The sequence below is a fragment of the Solea senegalensis genome, unplaced genomic scaffold (genome assembly GCF_019176455.1).
Source record: "Solea senegalensis isolate Sse05_10M unplaced genomic scaffold, IFAPA_SoseM_1 scf7180000015770, whole genome shotgun sequence".
NCBI classification, from domain to species: Eukaryota; Metazoa; Chordata; class Actinopteri; order Pleuronectiformes; family Soleidae; genus Solea; species Solea senegalensis.
In genome coordinates, this window is record NW_025321447.1 from 1 (window position 1) to 23650 (window position 23650).

The 23650-nt window shown below is 41.8% G+C and overlaps 3 protein-coding genes across 9 annotated transcripts; 2 read left to right on the top strand and 1 right to left on the bottom strand.

The window, feature by feature from the left end:
- Positions 1-581: 581 nt before the first annotated feature.
- LOC122762523 (endothelin receptor type B-like) lies at positions 582-7975 on the bottom strand. 3 transcript variants are annotated; one of them, XM_044017723.1, is made up of 8 exons: positions 7820-7975; positions 5875-7398; positions 5436-5563; positions 5018-5219; positions 3536-3688; positions 2900-3033; positions 2702-2810; positions 582-1145 (listed from the first exon to the last, which is right to left on the bottom strand). In XM_044017723.1, exons 2-8 carry the CDS (start codon positions 6475-6477, stop codon positions 1047-1049), a joined length of 1428 nt encoding a protein of 475 aa, XP_043873658.1. In that variant the 5' UTR covers positions 6478-7398; positions 7820-7975; the 3' UTR covers positions 582-1046. The 3 variants fall into 3 exon arrangements, with proteins under 3 accessions (XP_043873658.1, XP_043873659.1, XP_043873660.1); XM_044017724.1 differs by lacking the exon at positions 7820-7975 and having other exon boundaries at positions 5875-7416; XM_044017725.1 differs by lacking the exon at positions 582-1145 and having other exon boundaries at positions 2744-2810; positions 2900-3028.
- A 2122-nt stretch (positions 7976-10097) lies between these two features.
- LOC122762525 (tetratricopeptide repeat protein 29-like) lies at positions 10098-13461 on the top strand. The gene is made up of 12 exons (XM_044017727.1): positions 10098-10165; positions 10265-10401; positions 10493-10546; positions 10661-10720; positions 10815-10960; positions 11242-11418; positions 11935-12150; positions 12224-12309; positions 12383-12474; positions 12599-12722; positions 13185-13274; positions 13370-13461. The coding sequence occupies exons 2-12, from the start codon at positions 10283-10285 to the stop codon at positions 13442-13444; spliced, it is 1239 nt and encodes a 412-aa protein (XP_043873662.1). The 5' UTR covers positions 10098-10165; positions 10265-10282; the 3' UTR covers positions 13445-13461.
- A 373-nt stretch (positions 13462-13834) lies between these two features.
- Positions 13835-22067, top strand: slc10a7 (solute carrier family 10 member 7). 5 transcript variants are annotated; one of them, XR_006358722.1, is made up of 13 exons: positions 13835-14040; positions 15546-15628; positions 15736-15872; positions 16739-16814; positions 16939-16977; positions 17790-17825; positions 18153-18236; positions 18318-18483; positions 18769-18820; positions 19548-19621; positions 19990-20135; positions 20635-20721; positions 21673-22067. XR_006358722.1 is itself a non-coding variant. In XM_044017732.1 (13 exons), the coding sequence occupies exons 1-12, from the start codon at positions 13941-13943 to the stop codon at positions 20282-20284; spliced, it is 1014 nt and encodes a 337-aa protein (XP_043873667.1). In that variant the 5' UTR covers positions 13835-13940; the 3' UTR covers positions 20285-20313; positions 21673-22067. The 5 variants fall into 5 exon arrangements, 4 of the variants coding, with proteins under 4 accessions (XP_043873667.1, XP_043873666.1, XP_043873665.1 ...); XM_044017732.1 differs by lacking the exon at positions 20635-20721 and adding an exon at positions 20264-20313; XM_044017731.1 differs by lacking the exon at positions 21673-22067 and adding an exon at positions 20264-20313 and having other exon boundaries at positions 20635-21153.
- Positions 22068-23650: the final 1583 nt, after the last annotated feature.

Below are 23650 nucleotides of genomic sequence, written 5' to 3' on the forward strand. Positions count from 1 at the left end.
TTCGATCAATTCTAACTTTCACTTTCACAGGAAAGTCGAAGACACTTTCAAAATAAAAGCCATGTTTTTAAAAACAAACAAAACAACCTGAAAATAATCGTAATGTTAGGTTCTGTGTTGATTCTCGTTAAAGTTTAACATGTGTCAAAAGGGGCGTGATCACGTTAAACTCTCCGTGTTCAGGAGAGACGACGGTTCTGTCCGCGCGCGCTCTCCCGTGCTCCCGCGTTTCCGGTGATCACGCGCTTCCGGTGATCACGCGCCTTAGTTATCGGGAGAGAATCTAGAAAATACATTTGTTCTCAAAATACATTTGTTCGGATGCCGAAATCACAGAATAAGACATTTGGACTTAGTGATGGAGGCAGCAGTGGATCCACAACTGCTGTGTGCTGTGATGTTAAAATCACTGATTTTCTCTGGGGTTAGATTTGGTTTACAAAATTCCAAGTTTCCTGTTGGAAAGGTCTGTCTAACAGTGAGATAAAGACGCGAAACATGTTCTTATAAAGTGATTGTATTTATTGTTATTATTATTATTGTTAGGTAGATCATCAGCAGCAGCATCAGCTTTTAATCGTGGCAGGAAAACAAATAAAAACATTGACATGCAACACAAAAACAGACTCTAAAATGCTTCGAGAACAGGATTTTACTGATCAACATTAATGTGTAATCACATAAAAATAAAAAACAATTGAGAAAAAAACCAAAAAACATTTATAGTAATACTCCTGGTGCTCAGAGGATGAATCCCACTGACTTTTCTTTAACTTTATTAATGTTTACAGTTATACCATCAACAACAGAAAACTCATCATGTTCCATACAGTGAGTTTAATGAAGAGAAGCTGCCTCTGGAGGGCGCTGGTGAGTCTCAGATGGCGAGGCAGGAAAACACTTTATATACAAAAATAAGTCATGAATTCACATTTATATGTGTTTCTATATGTCATAAATAATAAATTGACTTGAAACAAATGAAACACAATAAATACTAAATATTACAGGGTTGATTTAGACTTTAGTGGGTCTCTCTCTCTCTCTCAGTGGTCAGTGTGTTTGTACTGCTGACTCATCCCATGGTGAAGAGGCATCATACTGTTAGAGAGAAAGCCAGAGTGACACCAACAACACAGACAGGACTGTAGAGAGAGAGAGAGGGAGAGGGGGGGCAGTGGGTGAGTCAGATTAAAGGGGAACTCCACTGATCTCTCACTCAATAAAAAAAGGGCTAAATCCAAACAATAACAAATACAATATTATATCAGTTAGAGTTAAATAGATGCCACAGCCTACATATCCCATAATGCAATTCTCTAGTGTGCACTCATAACATCCAACTCAAACATACGCGGTGTTTCTGGAGCCAGTGTCACATGTTGCAGAAGAAGTGCATTGTGGGACTGCGTTGTGTCACTCTGCTAACGTCAATCAGATCACACGACGCAAATGATCCAGCACAGGGTTCGCAAGTTTTATCGCGTTTATTATGTGTTTAGCTTAAACGCTACATGGAGAAAAAGAATTGAGCTAACAGACAAGTTAGCGATTTTTTTTTTAAAATATTTAAGTCGCAATGCGATATGTCACGATATTTAACTCACAATGCAATATCATCACGATATTCAAGTCATGATGCGATATTATCATGATATTTAAGTCACAGTGCGATATCATCACGATATTTAAGTCACAGTGCGATATCATCGTGATATTTAAGTCACAAAGTAATATCATCACAATATTTAATTCACAATGCGATATCATCACGATATTCAAGTCACAATGCGATATTATCATGATTTTTAAGTCACAGTGCAATATCATCACGATATTTAAGTCACAGTGTGATATTGCGATTTTGAAGTCACAATAGGTTATCATTGCAATATTTAATTCACAATGCGATATCATCACGATATTTAAGTCATGATGCGATATCGTCACAATATTCAAGTCACGCTGCGATATTATCATGATTTTTAAGTCACAGTGCGATATCATCACGATATTTAAGTCACAGTGTGATATTATTGTGATTTTTAAGTCACAATACGATATCATTGCGATATTGAAGTCACAATTCAATTTTATCACGATATTTAAGTCACGATGCTAGCTGATACTAAAACGTTACGTCAACATACTGCCGCCCACTGATTGGTCAGAGAGTGTCGTCACTGAAGAGTTAAGAGCACGACGTCCGACACAAGAATCAAAGCTAATTTATCTCCAACACATTTAGCAAAGAAAATGTCTAAAATGTCAACAGGAATCTGGTGTATTTAGCGACAGCGGACGATCGTGAGCCCAATCACGATCACGTTCAGTGGTGTTTCAGTGCAGTGACTATGTCAGACCGAGGCAGAAGTACTGAACCATTCTGTGAACAAATCGTTTGAATGATTCACTTTCACCCAAAACAACTGCTTTGACCACTTCTGTCAGCAAACACTGAGTAAACGAACCTTTAACTCGCTGAGCTGAGCTTTAAGAATGAAAACGGTGGAATGCCCCTTTAAAGCAACATGTCACTGCTCACTTCATTTATCAAAAGTCTCCAGATATTTCAGTCTCCTCCCTCTCTCTCTCACACACACACACACACGCTCTCTGTTATCTATTGTTATCTCTGTCTCACGCCCTCTGACCCCGTGGCCTCGCTGTGATGTCACAGTGACTCGGGGAAAACTTTTACCTTGAAGCAGTTTTTGAACTTCTTGGAGACAAAGTAGAGGATTATGGGGTTGATGCAGGAGTTGACAGTGGCCATGTTGATGCTGAAGTAGTCCAACACCAGCAGGAAACTGCGACAAAAAAACCCACGACATTTGTTACAGTGAAGCTACGGTGAAAATGCACCGTCAAACAGGCTAATGCTAATCTGTGCACCTACTTTAACAAGTCGCAGCGCCGAGCATCATGGGATTTGTAGATGGTTCTCTTGAGCAGGCGACTCAGGTGCAGTGGAAACCAGCAGAGGGCGAAGATGAGCACCAGACTGAAAACAGCTTTGGCTACTTCTCTACGCTGCAAACACACAGTTAGCTTCTTAGCTGTAGCTCACGTAGTATCATGTAAACTGTCTGTCACTTAGTACACAGAGCTAACGCTAACACAGAATTATTCTGTCCACTAGCTGTGTCAAAAATAAACCTATAGAAACACTTAAATGTCGTTAGCGAGAAAAGTTAATGTAGCAGAAAAAATATGGTTCTTGGAATAAACCTTTTTGTTTTATCTGCTTTCGCTTAAATTTAGCTTCCAAACTGTCCAATGCTAATTAGCTCATTCACCAATTAGCTTGGACAATTAAGGATATCGCATCTTGGAAAATATAGACCAGTGTTCACGGTTGCTAAGTAACACGTTACATTTGAGAGATTACATGTGTAGAAACACTAGTTAGAGAAGCTGACTTAGCAGAAAAGTTGTTTCAGTATTATTCAGATTAGATGAGTGTATACCGTTTGTACATATATATATACAGTATATACATATATATATACATTGTATGTACATTTGTGCGTACCTGTTTCAGGTGTTCGCTCAGTGAGATCCTCAGACTTCCTCTCTGGTGTCGTAGCATCTCGCAGGTCATGAGGCCGTAGAAGATGACAGAGCACGCCAGAGGAACGCAGAAGTAGAAGCCAAACAACCACCAGTCCTTGGCATCGCGGTAGAACTGGACCACGAAGAAGATCAGATCATTCAGGAACATTTTTAACCACAAAGAAAACTAGTGTTTTAGTCAAGACCACAATCAAAGTGAACCTGACACCAAGACTGTAAGGGCCGAGGACCATTCATTCATTCATTCATTCATTCATTCATTCATTGTCTCCTGTTTTATCCTCCACATAAGGTCACAGGGTGAAAGGCAGGGTCACACCCTGAGCAGGTCATCCTACCATCGCAGGGCCAACATACATACCCTTTGCATTTTCTTTGGACTGTTGTGGAGGAAACCAGAAAACCCAAAGAAAACCTATGTGCACACAGCAAGAACAGGCGAACCCAAGCACAAAGTCCATCTGTCGGTCTTTTTGCTGCAAGGCAATCTTGTTAGTGTGGCCTGAACGAAGACTGACAGTGATAAACTAGGTCCTTCACGGCAGTTTGTTGATGGTTCTAGAACTCTTCTGAAATGCCAAATTTCTAGAACTTCGGAAAACAAAACTTGAAAAATTCTTAAAAGACATGGTGGAGCTGTCATTCAATACTTGTACCATTCTGGAACCACGTTAACGCTCCACGTTCGACTTACTGGATCATAATCTTCGTCGAAAGACTAAAGACCTACAGCAGGTTGAACATAGACTGATGTGTTAAACTAGAACTTTTGTAGTTCTAGAATTCTTCTAATATTCTGACAGGAATCCTTTCAAAAAATTCTAGAACTCTGGAAAAACAAAGGATCCTTGTACCATTTTACAAACTGCCAAAAACACCTTGAATACCCAAAACTCTGGAACCATCATGCAGTTCTTTGCACCATTCTGGAACTGGGTTAACGTTCCACATCCAGAACCACCTCGACTCCCTGGATTATAATCAGATCATCTAAAGATCTACAGCAGGTCAGCTGACCCAGATTCACTTTCCATTTCCTGGACTTACTTTGTTTACGTCAGTCATGAACTACTGGGACATCAACAGGAAATGATGTTGTAAACAGAGATGAAGGCACCGCGCCCTGTCAAACCAAAACAATCCACCAAACCCCCCACCCACAGAGAACCAGACTCAACCAGCACCGTCTGCATCTTCATTGATTAACTGTTTAACTGTATTACAGAGAGAAGACATGTTGATATTTTAACAGAATTCTACTGTGGGTCAGTAATTATGATAATTCACAAATCAAATGAGATCCCTTGCTGTTTTAAATATTATTACATTACATGTCATTTAGCAGACGCTTTTATCCAAAGCGACTTACAATAAGTGCATTTAAACATTAGGGTACAAATAAGAGCTAGAAGTAAGTAAGACTGTAAACAAGCACACTCACAGTCATAAACGGTGTCTTCGGGTGCTGCAGCATGCAGGTCCTTAACGTCTCGTTCTTGTACTCGAAGCTGACCATGTCGAAACCAACGGCCTCTGGCACAGCGAGCGCGGCGGACAGCAGCCAGATCACCACGATCTCCACCGCTGTTACCATGGGAACGCCTGTGCCTTGGACCCGAGACCAGGACACCACCGCGCGATACCTGAGCACAAGGTGTTGCAGGTTTTTAAGTCCTCGAAGGCCAAAGGATGAGACTATGTTCATGAAAATCTCTATGAAAGATGACTGATCATTTCTGGGCGTTCCGGAGTGTTTTTACGTTTTACTCATTTGCCATTATCCTCAACCTTGTGGCCAACGCTCACCACTTCCTGTCTGAAAGTCCCCTGAGCTTGATGTTGGGGTTAGTGTATATTACCTGTCCACACTCAAAGCGCACAGGTTGAGGACGGTGATGCCGACTGACGCCTTCTGCAGGAAGGGGAACAGTTTGCAGAGGAACAGACCAAAGGTGCTGTCGGCAAATGGCCACCGCATCGCCAGGAGCTGCACACACAGACACACATGGTGATATGTTGTTCTGATAAAACCTTGTTGTTGGTGGAGTGTGTGTGCATGTGTGTGTGTGTGTGTGTGGTGTTTATCTCCTTGGGATATTTTAGTTCTGTTATCAGTGTGACACTCAACCTTCTGAGTGAAGCACTCATGACACCAGAGGAAGAACATTTGAGAACCATCGCCTCTGTGAGCTTCATCATGATGTCATTATTTAGGTTGATTGAGTTTGTTTGTATGGGTTCAAATACGTAGACTTTTCCATCAGAAAACTGAAGGTCTTACACATGATGAGAACATACCTTGTAGATGGTGATGGGTATGTCGATGGCGATGTATAGCAGGTCTCCCAGTGCGAGGCTGGCTATGAGGGCGTTGGGTCCGTTCCTCATGCTTTTATTTTGGCAGATGATCCTGAGCAGCGTGGCATTTCCAATCATTCCCACGGCGAAGATCACGCAGCTCATCACCGTGTTGATGTACTTGAAGGCCGTTTTTATGGACATCTCCTGAGTGCAGCCAGGGGGCGATGGCGGGTGTGTACGACCTTTCATTGACGAGTTGGGGGAAGACGAGTGGGGATTTCTGTCGTGTTTCATGTGTTTGAGCTTGCTCAAGTGCTTGGACTTTCCCAGGCGAGAATCCAGGGAGGAAACCGGCTTGTTCACCGTCTCTTGCACCAGGTTTGGATCTTCATGGTCTGAGGTCTGGATGTGATGCTCGAGTCCAGGGTGCAAAGGTGCAAAGGTGCCGTGGAAATCAGGCATGTCTGACAGAGATGACTCAGATGAGAAGTTACCATGGCAACCAGCTGGATGAATGAAATTTAAACACCAGACAAGCAGCAGCGACATGGTAACCATCCCATGTTTGGATGCAGACCTGGAACCCAACATGAGTCTCATTCTAGCAACCTTTTCTGAGTCCTAAAACAATTCCTGAACCCACCACAGGTCTAGATCAAACTGAGAAGTCTCCTTTAGAAAAGGCTCTATAAACCTTTCCTGAATCTCCAGATATGACCCCAAAAAGAATCCAGAGTCTAGGTTTAGTCCAAAAACAATCCCCGAACCTAATGTAGGTGCAGAACAAACTGTGAATTATGCCCCAGAAGCGATTCCTTAAAACCTTTTCTGAATCCCTGACTTTGACCTTCTGATAAAAAAACTACCTTGAGTCTACAATGAGTCCTGGACCTGTTCTTGAACTCTTTCTAGGTCTAGAGCAAACTGAGGTGCCTGCTTTAGAACCAATTTGCGAAACTTTCTGAATCTTATGCAACCATTCCCGGAAAAACAACCTGGAGTCAACTGAGAATCCTGGAATAGTTCCTGAACCCACCACAGGTCTAGATTACAATGAGAAATCTGTTTAAGAAGGGATTCAATTGACCTTTCCTGAATCTCCAGCTCTGTCCCCAAAAATGAAGTCATAAAACTATCCCTGGACCCACTATAGGTACAGAATAGACAAAATTTGCCTCAGAATTGATCCTTAAAAACCTTTTCTGAGTCTCTGGCTTTGATTTTAGTCCTCTGTTAGTCCTGAAACCTTTGTAGGTCTAGAGCAAACTGAGGTGCCTGCTTCAGAACTGATTTGCGAAACTTTCTGAATCCTATGCAATGATTCTGAATAAGAACCTGGAGTCTGGTGAGAGTCCGAAAACTGTAGTCCACTTCAGATATGATCCTAGAACCCTCTGGGTTCTTTAACCCTGTTTGGAACCTGTTCTGAGTCCAGAAACCTTTCTAGTTCTAGAGACTCCAGAAGTTCTCAAGGTTGTCAGAGCAGAGAAGATGTTTGGAGTTTTCAGGCAATTCAGGACTCTGAGGAAAAAAATAAAAACCATGTATATATATATATATATATATATATATGTATGTTACATTTATTTATGTACACCTGAGTTTTTAATGAATCATTTCTTTTTTATTTTACAACAAAGAAGAGTTTGAGCGTCTTGAAATGTCATAATAAACACAAAACATTTTATAGTTTGTGTGTCTTTTTGTACTTTACAAATTTTGTACTTTATAATCAATTTTTGCAAATCTGTTATCTATTGTTTACAGTAGCAAAACCTTTAATTATAGCTCGTTTACATGGTGTTCTATGTTATTATTTGTTTAAAATTAATTAATTTACAGTTTCTGGTGATAAAATCCTCAGTTAAAGGTTAAAGGTTATTATTATTATATATATATACACATATATATAAAATTATTTTGAATTTTTAAAAAAACTCACCTGTTTGTGTTTTTCTGTGATGTCAAATAAAATTATGTCCAAACTTTTCATTTCAGGGACAAAGACGAGTGAATGTCCTGCAGCGTCCAGGTCACTTTTAACGCTCTCTCTCTCTCTCTCTCTCTCTGATGGCTGCACATGCTCGCACGCCCCCTCTACTTCACGCCTCCCTCCCTTTGCTCCACCTCCTCCCGCTGACGTCCCCATGTCTCCTCAGCTGTCTCCTCACACCTCCTCTCCTCTCTCCTCGTCTCCTCTCCTCCCTCCTGATAACAATGACGCTGAACAGAGAGAAGAAGAAACAAACTTCTTCTTCTTCTTCTTCTTAATTCATGTAGAGTGGAACATGTCGTAAACACTGGGACATGAAGTGTCTCTGAACTTTTACTGTCTCACACATAAAAACTCGCCACTTAAGAGATCGTTGATTAAAAGTCAAAACCGCGCTGTGGAAGTCGAAGCCGTTAAATTTATCGCCGCGCGCCGACGACAAATTCGACTTTACTGGAGCGTTTGAAGACAAGTGAGGACAGACGGTGTTTATGACGCTTCTTCGATGTCACTGTGTTTCCAACGAGGAAGTAAATCAGATGAAAGTGTTCCACGTCTTTAAATGTTGGTGCCACTGGAGATTAATCAAATGTGCTTTGATGTTCCTTAAAACATGGAAAAACGAGCAAAAACGGAAGAAATTAGGACACTCAGTCTTCCTGGACCTGATGAAGCTGAATGAAAGGATTGTTTACAGTAGAATTTGCACATAAATCATTGTTTTAGCAGATCATTTTAGGTTAAAGTGAGCTGTTAATAACTTTTCTCAAAGTGAGATTAGTTTTCTGGTGCAAAAACAGCTTTTTCAAGCTGTGACGTAGATGTTCACGATAACGTTCTGGAAAAAAATAATCTGAGTTTTGTTTGTAGCCGCGTACACAGCTATCACAAAACATTAGCTATGGTTTGCTAAACTTAACCAAGGTGCGAGAGGCTAATTGTCTCCACTAGTTTGACATTAGCTAAAGTTAACCAGATGCTGGTTAGCTGGTCATATCAGTCACTTAGACAATGCTAGTCATCAATATGTTATGATATTAGAACTAGCCAAAATTAGCCACTTACAGATGCTAGTCATGTGCTTAGCTTGTGATTGTAGGTAATATTAGCTTATGTTAACCTCCACCGTTGCTGCTCTGTGCTGCCTTTAAGAAATATTTATGACCTTGAAATTTGACTGAATATTTGCCGTCTTTAACAACAGATACGCACACAACTACAAGATGCTAGTCATGTTATTAGCTGAGTACAACTGAATTAAAATGAGCTAATGTACAAGTTACTCTTCATGCTGTTATCGTACGTAATGTTCGTTAACCTAAACCACAAGATGCTGCTGGTTAAATAATGTTAGCAATCACGTTAGCAATCCCGTAGCGAATGACATTAGGTAATGTCATCAGCATGTATCATGTGTTGTTAGTGTTCGCTAACATTAGCTAGACCAAAATCCATAGAGAAAATCAGTGATTTTAGGAAAAAACTGACGTGGATTTTATTATGTGTGTTGTGTGGAATCATATCATGTGTCTGAAGTCACGTAGAGGGTTATCTCTGTGTCTAACACACACACACACACGTAAACAAAACATTTACTCGGAACACTGAGGAAAAGCACTCATGCTAGTGTTTATGCTACTGTGTCGCTGTCAGATGTTTAAACATCGACATAAACAAACTGAGAAAAACAAACAGTCTCCGTTTTAAACACGTTATTATCAAGTTTGGAACCAGCAAGTGAGTTAATGACGAACGAAGGACACTGGCAGCTAATTTGTACCACACAACAAAGCGAGAGAGCGACGGAGGAAACAGCTGTCGTTCATTTCCACCGTCTTCATTAGAACTTTATTAGCAAACAGAAACATTCAGAGCCACAGTTTCCATCGCAGATGTGTAACAAAGTCTTATTACAGCTTAGTTTCAACTCTGAGCTCTAGTTGATATTTAAGTGTCTTTTTTAAGTTAAGTGAAAACGTTTTTTTGTCCTGTAGGAGAACACATTAAATTATAATATGACATAAAAACACACTGTGAAAGTAAATAACTATAAATATCAAAATAAAACCCACAAAATGTATAAATGTACCATAGTGATTCTCATATAAATATGACAAATATACAACATTATTTATAGAGATTAGATTAGATTAAGGACAGTTGATTCTGAATGGTATGCAGCAGCAAGGGAGAAGTGAAGCTCCCTTCAGTGTTGGAATGTGGCCTGTCCTGCGTCGCCGTGGCGACGGGAAAACTCTGCTGTTGTGTTGAAGAGGATTTGTTTCTCAGCTCAAGGTAAAGTTCACACTTTTTCACTTTTAAACCAAAGTTTGTGTCGTCGAGATTATTATTTTTTAAAAACTGTGTGTGTGTGTGTGTGCGCGCGCGCTTCAGTGTGATTGACAGGTGAGGATGGACGCTGCTGTGAGACACAGACGAGGACGAGGACGCTCGTTTCTGCCTGAATTAACGACGACGACCACCAACATCAGCAACAGGAACAGGAAGTGGAGATCAGGTGATCAACACAGGTGTGTTTAAGTGTTTTTTGTTTGGTTTTCTGGGTGAAGTATTGTGTTTGTGAGTGACCTCACTGAGATAACTGTGTGTGTGTGTGTGCAGGATGAAGAACGTGGATGAATTCCCTCAGATCAGCTCGAAAGAAGAAATTGCCACGTGAGTTCAGACTTTTACGCTGAAAACTGTTTTTAGACTTCTATTATATTGAAGTCAAATTCCAGGCTCACTGCGCCCCCTGCTGTCACACTGATGTTATTGTCTCTCGTGCAGGTTCAGGAACAGTCAGAAACAGAGTGTGTGTGTGAAGATGCTGCAGGAAGGTTTTCACAGGTGTGTGATTGACATTTACCTTTCATTGATCTGTGGCCTCCACCAATCACAGCACAGCTCTCCCTCTTTCCCCCTCCCTCCCTCTATCTCTCAGGTCGTTCTCTGAGCTCTTCTCTCTGCTTCAGGTGGAGCAGCAGAAGAGGGCGGAGTCTGATCCAGCATCAGCTCAGCAGCTTCAGCCAGAGAAACTGGAGACGATGAGGCTTCACCTGTGCCGGGCCGAGCAAGCTGAGCGCAGCGGTACACACACACACACACACACGCACGTGTAATGAAAACTGATCAAAACAAAACAAAACATGCTGCCTCATTTATGGGATGTATGCCGATTTAAAGACAGCGTGTCATTTGTTATGGTAAGATGTAAAATGATGGTCAGGTTGTATGATATACAGGTCTGTATCATGGTTTAATGTAAAAGTGATGCATTTTCTCAATGGGGTTTTGTTATTTAACATTTAAAAAAATGAGAGAATGATGCAGGATTTTCCTCACACTGTTTCCTGTGTGTGTGTGTGTAGGTTCCTGGTCTGTGGTGTGTGAGCAGCGTCTGGTCCTGGGTCAGTACTTCTCAGCGTCGGAGGACCGGTCCCTGAGTTTGCACTTCCTCCGCAGCTGTGCAGGAGGAGAGCGAGCGGGGAACTGCAGGGCAGCCGCCGAGGCCCGGGCCTGTGTGGCTGAGCTGTACCTGCAGCAAGGTGGACACACACACACGTTCGACATTCATGACTTGAGGGGACATTGCATTGACTTACATTCATTTCTTGGAGACTTACTCTAACCTTAACCACAATTACTACTGGCCTAATCCTAATCCTAACCCTAACCCTAACCTAACCTAACCTTAAAACATATCTTCACCTTAAAATGTAGTAATTTACGTTATGGGGACTTGCTTTTTGTCCCCACAAGGAGGACAAGTCCCCATAATGTGACTGTGTAAACAGGTTTAGGTCCCCACAACATTAGTAATACCTGGACACACATACACACACACACACACACCTTACTGAACCCTCATGTCCACCATTTTCAGTTTTTGTTGTAAAAAAAAAACTCCATTGAGAAAATGACTACATTTGGCATTAATCATCTTACATGCATGTATTTGACATAAATAGACCACCATTTCACATCTTTCCACAACAAACAACATGTTGTCTTTAATTCGGCATAGATCCCCGTGTGTTTGAACCGCTGCTGTGTGTGTGCAGGAGAGCTGGAGCAGGCGAGGCAGCAGGCAGAGCAATGCCTCAGACAGACTGAAGGGGGCAGCAGCTGGTCGGACTCGACCGGGCGACTCCTGCAGATGCGGGTGCGCGGGACGTTGTGGAGAATCTACGACCGACTCGCTGACGCGCCACTGGAGGCCCGGAACTACACTGACGCCCTGCGGCTGCTGCACAGGAGCCACCGTGTGGCCACAGAGTGTAGGTGCAGACACTCGTGTTTACCTGTTTGTTTACCTGTTTGTTTACCTGTTTGTTTACTTGTTTGTTTCAGCTGAGGACAGACAGACTGAAGCGACGGCTGCGTATCGACTTGGACTGACCTACCAGAGCACAGGAGACCACGACACAGCCAAAGAGGTACGTGTGTGTGCGCGCGTGTGTGTGTGTGTGCGTGTGTGTGTGTTCTAAAACAGCTGAACTGTGTGTCCAGTTTTTCAGCACGTGTGCACAGATGTGTGAGTCGCTGCAGGACACGGAGGGACTGGGAAACGCATACAAGGCTATGGCCAAGTCTATGGAGAGGTAACACATGGAGACCAAAACCTGGTCCTAATGAGGCAGAACCTAATTTTCTGAGGAACTGGTTAAAGTTTTGGAACTGTGGTTATGGTTAAGGTAAACGTGTGTGTGTGTGTGTGTGTGACAGTGAGGGAAACACACAGGAAGCTGTCCAGTGTCTGGAGAAGTTTGTCGAAGTCACTCAAAGAAGTGGAGTGAAACACAACCTGGTGGACGCCTGCATGTGTGTGGGCAAATTCTACTACACTATGGTACACACACGCACACACACACACACACATATAATAACATCTACGTCAGCTTAGACAGACTTTTCCAACAGGAAGCAGAAGTTTGTAAAGCACTCACTCTGCCACACCAAACCCCATAGAGAAAAACAACAATTTAACATCACAGCACACAGGAGTTGTTGATCCACTGCTGCCTTCATCACTATGTTCAAATGTCTTATTTTGTCTAATTCGGCATTCAGAAACCTTCGTTTAGATTTACTTCAGTGACACAAAGTGACCACACGAGGCAGCAGTAGACCAGCAGCTCCTGTGTCCCCGCCAGCTAAAATCACTGATTTTCTCTATGGGGTTTGGTGTGGGAGAGTGAGTGGTTTACAAACTTCAGTTTCCTGTTGCAAAACTCTGTGTCACAGTGAAGTTAAGATGTGAACGTGTTCTTAAGAATGTCTCTCTGTGTCTGTCTGTCTCTCTGTGTCTCAGGGTGAGTACAGCAGAGCGTCTCACTTCTTCCTTCAGTCGTATGAAGTCGCCTGTGAGACAGGAGACGTGTCTCTGCTGCAGAAAGCTCAGGTACGTTGGTATTTAAACGTCATGTGGTGTTTCTCTTAACTAACTCGTCAAATACCGATCGCCTCTGTTCTTGTGTGTGGCTCCGCCCCCCTCAGGTGTGGCTGGCGTGTGCTCGTCCTCAGTCTCTGATCAGGGAGTTCAGCACCTGCACAACACTGATGTCAAAATAAAAGCATTTTTTACCTCAGATGTTTCAAATCTGTCTTTTCTTTATTTCACTTTTATTTCAAAAAAGATTAATGTTCTATTAATTCCTTTAAAATGTATAACTGTATTTATTTATTCTGGATTTGTGTAAAACCCATACCTAGACATTGATGTATAAACTAATAATTTATTTAAGTTAAAATAAGTAGTATGAAGTCTTAATAATCTAGTTTAGTATTGTATAGTATAGTAATATTACAGTACATTATACTATAGTATAGTATGTCACTGTTGCTGTTGTATTTATTACCGTAGTTGGGGCTAAATCCTTGTTGCGCCTTAACTTTCATCTTTACGGCTTCCCTATGACCCACGTGACCGGAAACGACTACGCCGCTACAGCTGGCGTGTTTTCTGACACAAGCTCCGGAGGAGAAGAGCGGCGCGGCTGTGAAACTTGTGTCCGATTGGAGTGACGGGGACGCCGGCGGGTGATCCGGTGAAGCCCGGGGCTCGAACATGGGCCTCCTGGCGAGGATACGAAAGGAGTGGTTCATCATCGGGATCGTGCTGGTCATCTTATCGGCCAAACTGCAGCCAAGCGTCGGTGTCAAAGGAGGTGAGAGAGTTTAGCCGCCGGATACGTCACCAGACCCCGCTGTAAAATCCACCAAAAGATGCTGAAGCCTGAGTCACTGACTTAAGAAGAGGTTTCCATCTTTCTTCTTCCCTCATCCTCACGCAGAAAGTCCCGGTGTCAAACTTTGGACGTTAAAATAACCGCCACGAGACACACAACAAATCGGCACGAGAGACATTTGATCAGCGAGCGTTTGTCTTTAAATGAAAGTCTCTCACTTTTATACTTCAGTTCGCTGTTTGTCTAACCGTGACAGGCACGATGGAATGTAGGAGCTGAGAGCAAATCAATCAAAAAGTGTGAAAATACGAAACACCTGGTGCTCGTAACCTATGCCGAATTACTCAGTGAATCCTGTTCATCGTGATAATGTTTAAATGAACGCCACAGTGAACGTGTACGCAGGTCTAAAACGTGACAGAGCGTAAAATTCAAGGTTTTGTGAATAGGGTTTCCTCACCATGAGGGGTATTTGAAGTTTTCGTTATTACTGTGTTTGTGTGTGTGTGTACCTGGCACTTCAGTGACACGTTGCAGTAACACTAATGTCAACAATGCTCCTACACTCCGCGCTCCCGTGTGCGCGCCACCGATGGATCATAATTACGTGTTTGTTTATTTAGTCCTAATAATTCACCTTTATTTCCCACGCCTGTGACGTCAGAGAGCGCCTCACACGTGGCTCAGGTGGAAGCTCATTGACATTAAAACAGCTGATCGTCAGTGATAACAGTGATAAGTGAACTACAGCTGCTACTGTGGAGATAAGATATCGTCTGTGCTGCGTTCAGGTGCTCTCTGTAAACCACAGCCTTTGTGAGCGTAAGTTGTTGAAATGTACATGTCCAAAGTGTCACTTTATATGAATTATATTGCATGTAAAATCACAATAGAACACGTTATATCACTGTTAGACAGACTTTTCCAACAGGAAGCAGAAGTTTGTAAACCACTCACTCTCCCACACCAAAGCCCATAGAGAGAATCATCGATTTTAGAATCACAGCACACAGGAGTTGTTGATCCATTGCTGCCTTCATCACGATGTTCAAATGTCTTATTTTGTCTAATTCGGCATTCAGAAACCTTTGTTTAGATTCACTTCAGTGGCACAAAGTGACCACACGAGGCAGCAGTGGACCAGCAGCTCCTTTGTCCCGGCCAGCTAAAATCACTGATTTTCTCTATAGGGTTTGGTGTGGGAGAGTGAGTGGTTTACAAACCTCTGCTTCCTGTTGGGGAAAAGTCTAACAGTGAGATAAAGACGTGAACGTGTTCTCAAGTGGCTTAATATGAATAATTACAGGTTTATATGGAGTTAAAACACACACACACACACACACACACACACACAATGTTACTCTACATGTCTAATGGACACACACAAAGTGTATTGTTGATGCTATGTTTACTCAGCATAGAACAAGTTGGACTGGACTGTTCACATGGTCAATAAACTTGTCTATCCTCTCTCTCTCTCTCAGGTCCGCTGAGGCCAGAGGTCACCGTCGCGTACTTTGCGGTCTCGCTCATCTTCTTCAACAGCGGCCTGTCGCTGAGGACGGAGGTGAGTCGGGCGTGTGGCTGTAGAGGGCGCTAGTGTGGAAATCAAGGAGGTTGCAGCTGACTTTAGCTCCTCTCTCTCTCTCTCTCGCTCTCTCTCTCTCTGTGCAGGAGTTGACCAGTGCGTTGCTTCACTTTCGCCTCCATCTCTTCGTTCAGTCGTTCACGCTGATTTTCTTCCCGCTGGCCGTGTGGCTGCTGCTCAGAGTGCTGGAGCTGACGCCCATCGACCAATGGCTGCTCAAAGGGTCTGTGTGTACGTGTGCGTGTGTGTGCGTGCGTGTGTGCGTGTGAATGCCGTCCTTTATGTAACTCCACTGTACCTGGAAAAACGAGTCATGTACGCACTGAAAGACCCACATTCACTGCTACAACACTCACTTCTGTGTGTGTGTGTGTGTGTTTGTTTTTAAAAGTGTGGTTCTGTGAGTTGTCTGACACGTAGACTGTGTTGTGAGCGCCCCCTGCTGCTGAGGATTTGACTCTATCTCACTGTTAGTCAGACGTTTCCAAGAGGAAACTGAAGTTTGTAAACCACTCACTCTCCCACACCAAAGCCCATAGAGAAAAACAGTGATTTTAACATCACAGCACACAGGAGTTGTTGATTTACTGCTGCCACCATCACTAAGTTCAAACGTCTCATTTTGTGAATTCGGCGTTTGAAATCCTTCATTCAGATTGACCTCAGTGACACAAAGTGACCACACGAGGCAGCAGTAGACCAGCAGCTCCTGTGTCCCCTCGAGCTAAAATCACCAGTTTTCTCTATGGGGTTTGGTGTGGGAGAGTGAGTGAGGTTCACAAACTTCAGTTTCCTCTTGGAAAAGTCAAATTAAATATGTTTTTTAGAATTACAATTGTTTAAAAAGTGACTTAAAAAAAGAGGCAAATCAAGTAAATCAAGTTGCCGTGATGTCATTGAATGCAGCATTCCAAAGTGTCTTTCCTCTTCTCTTCACAAGGGGGCGTTATAGCATTCAAGATAAATCATGAGGAAAGAGGATAAATATGAATGTATCTGCTGATTCATCACTGTCTACTTAGTTGACATGTTTCTAACTAGTTCCTGTCAGCCTGGTCGATTAGTTACCTGACTGTTGTGGTTGCCTAGGTTACAGACGGTGAGCTGCATGCCTCCTCCAGTCTCCTCCGCTGTGATCCTCACTAGAGCTGTCGGTGGTAACGAGGTAACACTCACACGTTCACATGTCGTTAACCTCCGCTGTTTCATTCATGGTGTCATGTCAAATAACACACAGCAGTGTGTTGTCACGGTAACCAGTGTGTGTGTGCGTGTGTGTGTTCTTTCAGGCTGCGGCCATCTTTAACTCAGCGTTTGGAAGCTTCTTGGTAAGATGTTTAAAAGTCAGTGTTTATGAACGTGTTAATATGAACATGTTATTTTGAACATGTTAATATGAACGTGTTTTTGTGAACGTGTTATTTTGAACATGTTAATATGAACGTGTTATTTTGAACATGTTAATATGAACGTGTTAATATGAACGTGTTAATATGAACGTGTTAATATGAACATGTTAATATGAACGTGTTAATATGAACATGTTATTTTGAACATGTTAATATGAACGTGTTTTGTGAACGTGTTATTTTGATCGTGTTAATATGAACGTGTTTTTGTGAACGTGTTCATATGAACGTGTTATTTTGAACATGTTAATATGAACGTGTTTTTGTGAACATGTTCATATGAACGTGTTATTTTGAACATGTTAATATGAACGTGTTAATATGAACATGTTGTTATGAACGTGTTAATATGAACATGTTGTTATGAACGTGTTATTTTGAACATGTTAATATGAACATATTATGAACGTGTTAATATGAACATGTTATGAATGTGTTATTTTGAACATGTTTATATGAACGTGTTTTTGTAAACTTGTTAATATGAACGTGTTATTTTTAATGTGTTAATATGAACGTGTTATATTGAACGTGTTTTTGTGAACGTGTTAACATGAACATGTTGTTATGAACATGTTAATATGAATGTGTATTATGAACGTATTATGATCGTGTTATGAACATGTTTTGATAGACGTGTTATGAACGTTGTTATATCACATTATTACTTATGAAAGTGTTGATAATATGAAAGCATGAATGTTATGACTCATCAGTGTTTGTGTTTGCAGGGAATCGTGGTGACTCCAGTTCTGCTGCTGCTGTTTGTAAGTTTGACTGCTGTCGTTGTCTTTATTATTATTATCATCATCTTCATCACTGTCTTCATCATGATTATCAGTTTCATTATTATTATTATGAATTCTTCATTCTTCTTCAGTCTTAAAGGAACAGTTCACATCACAGACAGTTTCATTCCAAATCATTAGCGTTTGGGTTTGGTGTGGGAGAGTGAGTGCTTTACAAACTTCAGTTTCCTGTTGGAAAAGTCTGTCTTACAGTGAGATAAAGACGTGAAACGTGTTCTTAAGTTCCTGGAATGACCCTTTAAAGTTTGTGCTCGACTGATCTGTGCTCTCCTCTTCCTTCTCCAGCTCGGCTCGTCATCCTCTGTTCCCTTCTCCTCCATCTTCTCTCAGCTCTTCATGACTGTCGTGGTGCCTCTGATTGTGGGTCAGGTAGGCGCGTGTGTGTCTGTGTGTGTGTCTGTGTGTGTCAGTGTGTGTGTTCACACGTGTAAACCTCACACCTGTGTGCAGGTTTGTCGACGGTTCCTCAGGGAGTTCCTGGAGAGGAAGAAGCCGCCGTTTGGCGCCGTGAGCAGCGCCGTCCTCCTCATGATCATCTACACCACGTTCTGCGAGACGTTCAGTAATCCCAACATCGAGCTGGATCCGACCAGTCTGCTGCTGGTGGTCCTCATCAGTGAGTCCAGTCCACTCTCTGTCTCTGATTCACACCACTGACTTAACTAAAGATGGAAAATCTGGGATGTAGAACAGCGTGTCGTCTGCGTACGGACGTATCGGCCTGTGAATTTGAAAGGAAATCAAACAGAAATCTTAAGAAAATGAGATGCTTTTTATGAAGAAATGTTATTAACCTGAGTCTACAGTGTCATGTGGATATAATAAACAGATGAACACTTTAAACTAGTTTAGTTAAAGATGTCGTTGAGTTGCTCAGAAAGTGTCGTTTGTTCTTTTTCAGTTTTCTGCATCCAGATCAGCTTCATGCTGCTCACGTTCGCCTTTTCTACCACGTGAGTTCAAATCTATGTGTTCCACATCTCTGATTAATTTGCAGGTTTAGACTCATTTTAATGGACTCATTTCATGTTTTTACTTCTAACTCTTACCTTTGTTTGTTTATTTGTCTGAACAGCATTTTATAAATGTGCTATAGAAACAAACTTCTGTCGACATGTTAGTATGGGCACGTTATGAACATTTTATGAACGTGTTGTTATGAACATGTTATGAACGTGTTAGTATGGGCACGTTATGAAAATTTTATGAACGTGTTAATATGAACGTGTTGTTATGAACATGTTATGAAGTGTTATGAACGTGTTAGTATGGCACATTATGAACGTGTTAATATGAACGTGTTGTTATGAACATGTTATGAAGTGTTATGAACGTGTTAGTATGGGCACGTTATGAAAATTTTATGAACGTGTTAATATGAACGTGTTATGAAGTGTTATGAACGTGTTAGTATGGGCACATTATGAACGTGTTATGAACATGTTATGAAGTGTTATGAACGTGTTAATATGAACGTGTTGTTATGAACATGTTATGAAGTGTTATGAACGTGTTAGTATGGGCACGTTATGAACATTTTATGAACGTGTTATTATGAACACATTAATATGGACACGTTATGAACATGTTGATATGAACGTGTCATTATGAACGCGTTAAAAATGATGAAAGAGTGAGGGAGGTTCACTGACCCCTGCTGTTCCCGCTCTGTCACTGCAGGTCGGGCTCAGGATTCAGTCCTGCAGACACTGTGGCCGTGATCTTCTGCTCCACACACAAGTCACTGACTCTGGGTACGCACACACGCACGCACACACGCACCTGTGTCTTAGAGCAACAAGCAAACGTTGTTTGAAAGAAAATACAGCATTATTTCAGCGGCAGCCATTTTGAATGAAAACAAAGTTGCCTCTTCAACGTCATATGACTTGTTTACGCCGCCATGTTGGCAGGAAGTCCCATCACTAGGGATCGAGCAAAATATATCGCAGTCGCGTTAGCTTCCAGTTCAGAGAAAACTTTGTAAATAACAACAACCATAAATAAAATAATGGTTTTATTGATGTCTTCAGGACGCTAATGAACCCAAATTATTGCCGTTTATTCCTTGTGCTTTTATTGTGGAATCTTTGCTTCCGTTAACCCCGCCCCTCCTCCGCAGGTATCCCCATGCTGAAGATCGTGTTCGAGGGCTACGAGCACCTGTCCCTCATCTCAGTGCCGCTGCTCATCTACCACCCGTCTCAGATTCTGCTCGGCTCCGTCCTCGTGCCGACGATCCGCAGCTGGATGACGGGTCGACAGAAGGTACACACACACACACACACACACATGCACACGCACACTTGCACGCTCTCCTCTTCTTCCTCCTCTTCTTCTTCTCCACCGGGTCACATTCCATTCCTAACCTCGTCACCTTGTCTCCTCTCCTACAGTCTAGTCTGTTGTTGAGATAGGGCCGCATTCCAACACTGCTGCGTGCTGAGTGAGTAGAGACGTCAGAGACACCTTCAGAATAAGAGTCTTCACTTTATTTATTTGTTTTTTATTTTTTTGAAGTGATTTGAAAACTTGATTTGAAAAAATTATTTAGCTTTTTTATTTTTTAATCGCCGAATTAAAATTAAAAAGGGGTGGGGCTTAAATCCACATGATAGTTTGTGCATCAGCAGGTCCAGTGGGTGGAGATTGTGGTGTTTAATTGCTGGTGATCTCTCCTCCTCCTCTTCTTCTCCTCCTCCTCCTCTGTTGTTTTTATTAAAACCTCACTCTCTGCTTTTCTTCTTCTCTGTTTGTTTCCGTTCAGGCGGTGAAACTGTCGGCCCTTCAGCCGGTCTGATGACGACGTGGTGGAACGTCAGTGTTTTTATTCGGGGACTGAGCAGATTTTAAGGTGGAGGGGACACATTTGTCACACGTGCCTTAAAAAAACAAACAAAAAAAACAATCAATCAACGGAGAGACCTCAGCGTGGTGATGGAGAGTCCAGTTGCCTTGATTTTTCCTCTTCTCAAAAATCCACAAAAACTTCTTCTATCATCTTCACTTTTATATTTAAAAGGAGTTTTATTTTTCTACGGAGAATCTATAAGCAGAGTTACTGGGACCAGTTCTTTTTAAAAAAAAAAAAAAAGTTCTTGTTACATTTATTGAGGTTATTTTTGTGCGTTATTTGCTGGTTTTGTCAGTATTTGTTGACACTGACAGGATCAGGTATCACGTGTGCTGTCAGGCGTCGACGTCGGTTTAAGTGGAAGAATTTTTTAATGGAACAAAAACGAGACGAGATGTGGATGAAAAGTGACGTCAGAAACTTTTTTCTCCTCCGGGCGGGGAATCCCCAGTAAACGTCCAGAAATGTTCCATGGGATTAGGACCTCTTTTTCAGGAATTATTCAGGAAGTATTCCAATCTGAATTTATTTCTCTAGCACGTTTAAAAACGACCAAGTGGACCAAAGTGTGATAATAAGTAAGAGGGCACTTGCTGTTTCGTGGCGAAATGGCAGCTAAATTCAAAATGGCTGACATCCTGTTGGGTCAAATTCATGTTTGGGATCGGTCTCTTGTGTCGTGTATGAAGTTTCGTGGCGATCGGTCAATGTATGGCCAAGTTATAGGGGCACTTCCTGTTTTGCGGCGAATGGTCAAATTTGAAAAAAAAATGCAGAGAGTTGCCACAATAGTTGTGTGAATATTTGCGCGACATTGGTAAGAAACAAGAGAAGGAAACAGAAACAGGAAGTCGGACCCCGAGTTACAAAAATAAAATGGGAAGTCTTGACTATTAACGGTCATTTTAGATTTTTCTCTCTCTCTGAAACGAGGTTTGTGTTTGTCGACAGCATTCCTGTGATGAGGGGGCGGAGTTAAGTTGACAGGTGATCCATGGAGACAGTGAAGGTACAAGAGGAGCCAAAAAACAACCTCCTCTTTCAGAACTTTTCCTGGAGCTGAGCAGGTGTTTTTCTTACGCTATTTTACGAGCGTATTGTTTGTGTCCCGATCAAATTCACGTCTTTCTATGTTTTTATACGAGGTTTGTTGTATACGACGTAAACTGCACATGATTCTGAAACATCTACACACACGTGTCAACCTGTATGCAGATGATTCTCTGTTCTACCTTTAAGACATATTTGTACTGTTATGTTTGTAAATCTGTACGCAGACGACGCTCTGCTCTCGGTTAAAAACTGTACGATTTTAAACATAAACACGTCTGTTACATTCAAACATTCTCTGCCTGTCGCCACGGAGTCTCCTGTTTTCTCACTGATTTTCTCTGGTCGTTGAGACTAATTTACAGTTTTGAAAAACAAATGAACAAAAGCCAAAAGAGAAGCAAACCGGTGACCAGCTGAGTGCACCTTTAAGAGTCGTTCAGCCAAGCTTATGTAGGAAGGGCCACTTCCTTTCAACCCAGCTTTCAAAATATGAGCCACTGACTTCGTCTTTTTACTTTTTTACTTTTCCCGCAAAGTTCACTGAATGAGCTCATTCTGTAAAATAAAATACAGGCGGTCTGTTAAATGTTAAATTTGTCATTGTACAAAAAAGAAGAAAAGAATTGACCACTCACGTTATCTCTTCCACAGCAGTTGGTAAGTTCCTTTTCTGTTAAGGACTGAGGCTTTTGTACTTTTGTTTCGGGATTTGTAAAAGTGTTTTACAAATAACTAGGACTGCACGCAGTCACGATCGATGTCTCCCTGCAAATCACCAAAATGGACGCTAAGATTCCAAAATGGCCAAGTTGAGTCCATGGTTACAGTCGACTTTTTTGTTCATCTCAGTCTATAACGTCTTCCCACCAAGTTTCGGGAAATTCGGTGGAACTAAGTTTTGCCTCTGTTTTTACCTGTGGGGGCGCTATAGAGCCCTTGACTGAGAACTATGCCAATTTTTTGAGTTTTTATTCACGTTAACACGCTCAGAAATGACGGCAAATCCACAGATGGTATTGTACTCTGAAGGATTACAATAGGTGTTCCCACACGGCGGATTTTACGCGTTAGCGTTAGCTTCCACTCAGTCTTCTAAAGCTCGCCAAAGCTTTACCGGGTGACGTTTGATGAGATTATTGAGTTGGTGTGGTGTTAAAATGCTAAAATCTCCATTTATTTTTCTGGTTGTGGGTTTTTGAAAGTCGTCTAAGAGAGAAAAGTGATTTATGCGTTATTTGGATAATGAGTCTCAGCCCGTTTGAATCTCCAGTTTCCGTGACTTTGTTGATAAATCTCTTTAAAACAAAGTGCTGCACATCAGAGATAAACAAAACACCTAAAAACAAACGAGAAAAAGGATAAAAACCAATGTCTCATACTGGGTCGAAAGCCAAAGAGTAAAAACCCTCAGAGAGCGGGCAGGAGTGTCGGGATGAAGCAGCTCAGAGAGGTCGGGGTTTAATGTCAATTTGAATAAAAATTTGAATTTCAAATGTCAGCGTCTCTTGTCACAGACACAGCATTGACGTTTTCCACTTCACTGCCAGTCTCTGTTTACATTGTCTCTGATGAGCCGGTGTTATATATTTTTGAGAAAATGATGGGGGGGGGGGCGGGGTTTGTGTTGGGTTTGTGCTACTTTTCTATGTGTTTATTTAAAAAAGGATTATATGAGTTAAAAAAAAAAATAAATAAACCAAAAAGAAAAGAAAAAAACAACACTGTTTTTTGTGTTTCATGTGTTTGGATAACATCATGTCGCGCTAAAAGTACCCATGTTGTATTTTCCTGCTATTTACAGAATACGTTTGTGGAAAACACTAAATATTACACGTATATCCATTTAAAATACAAGTAATGGACACTTTTAATAACA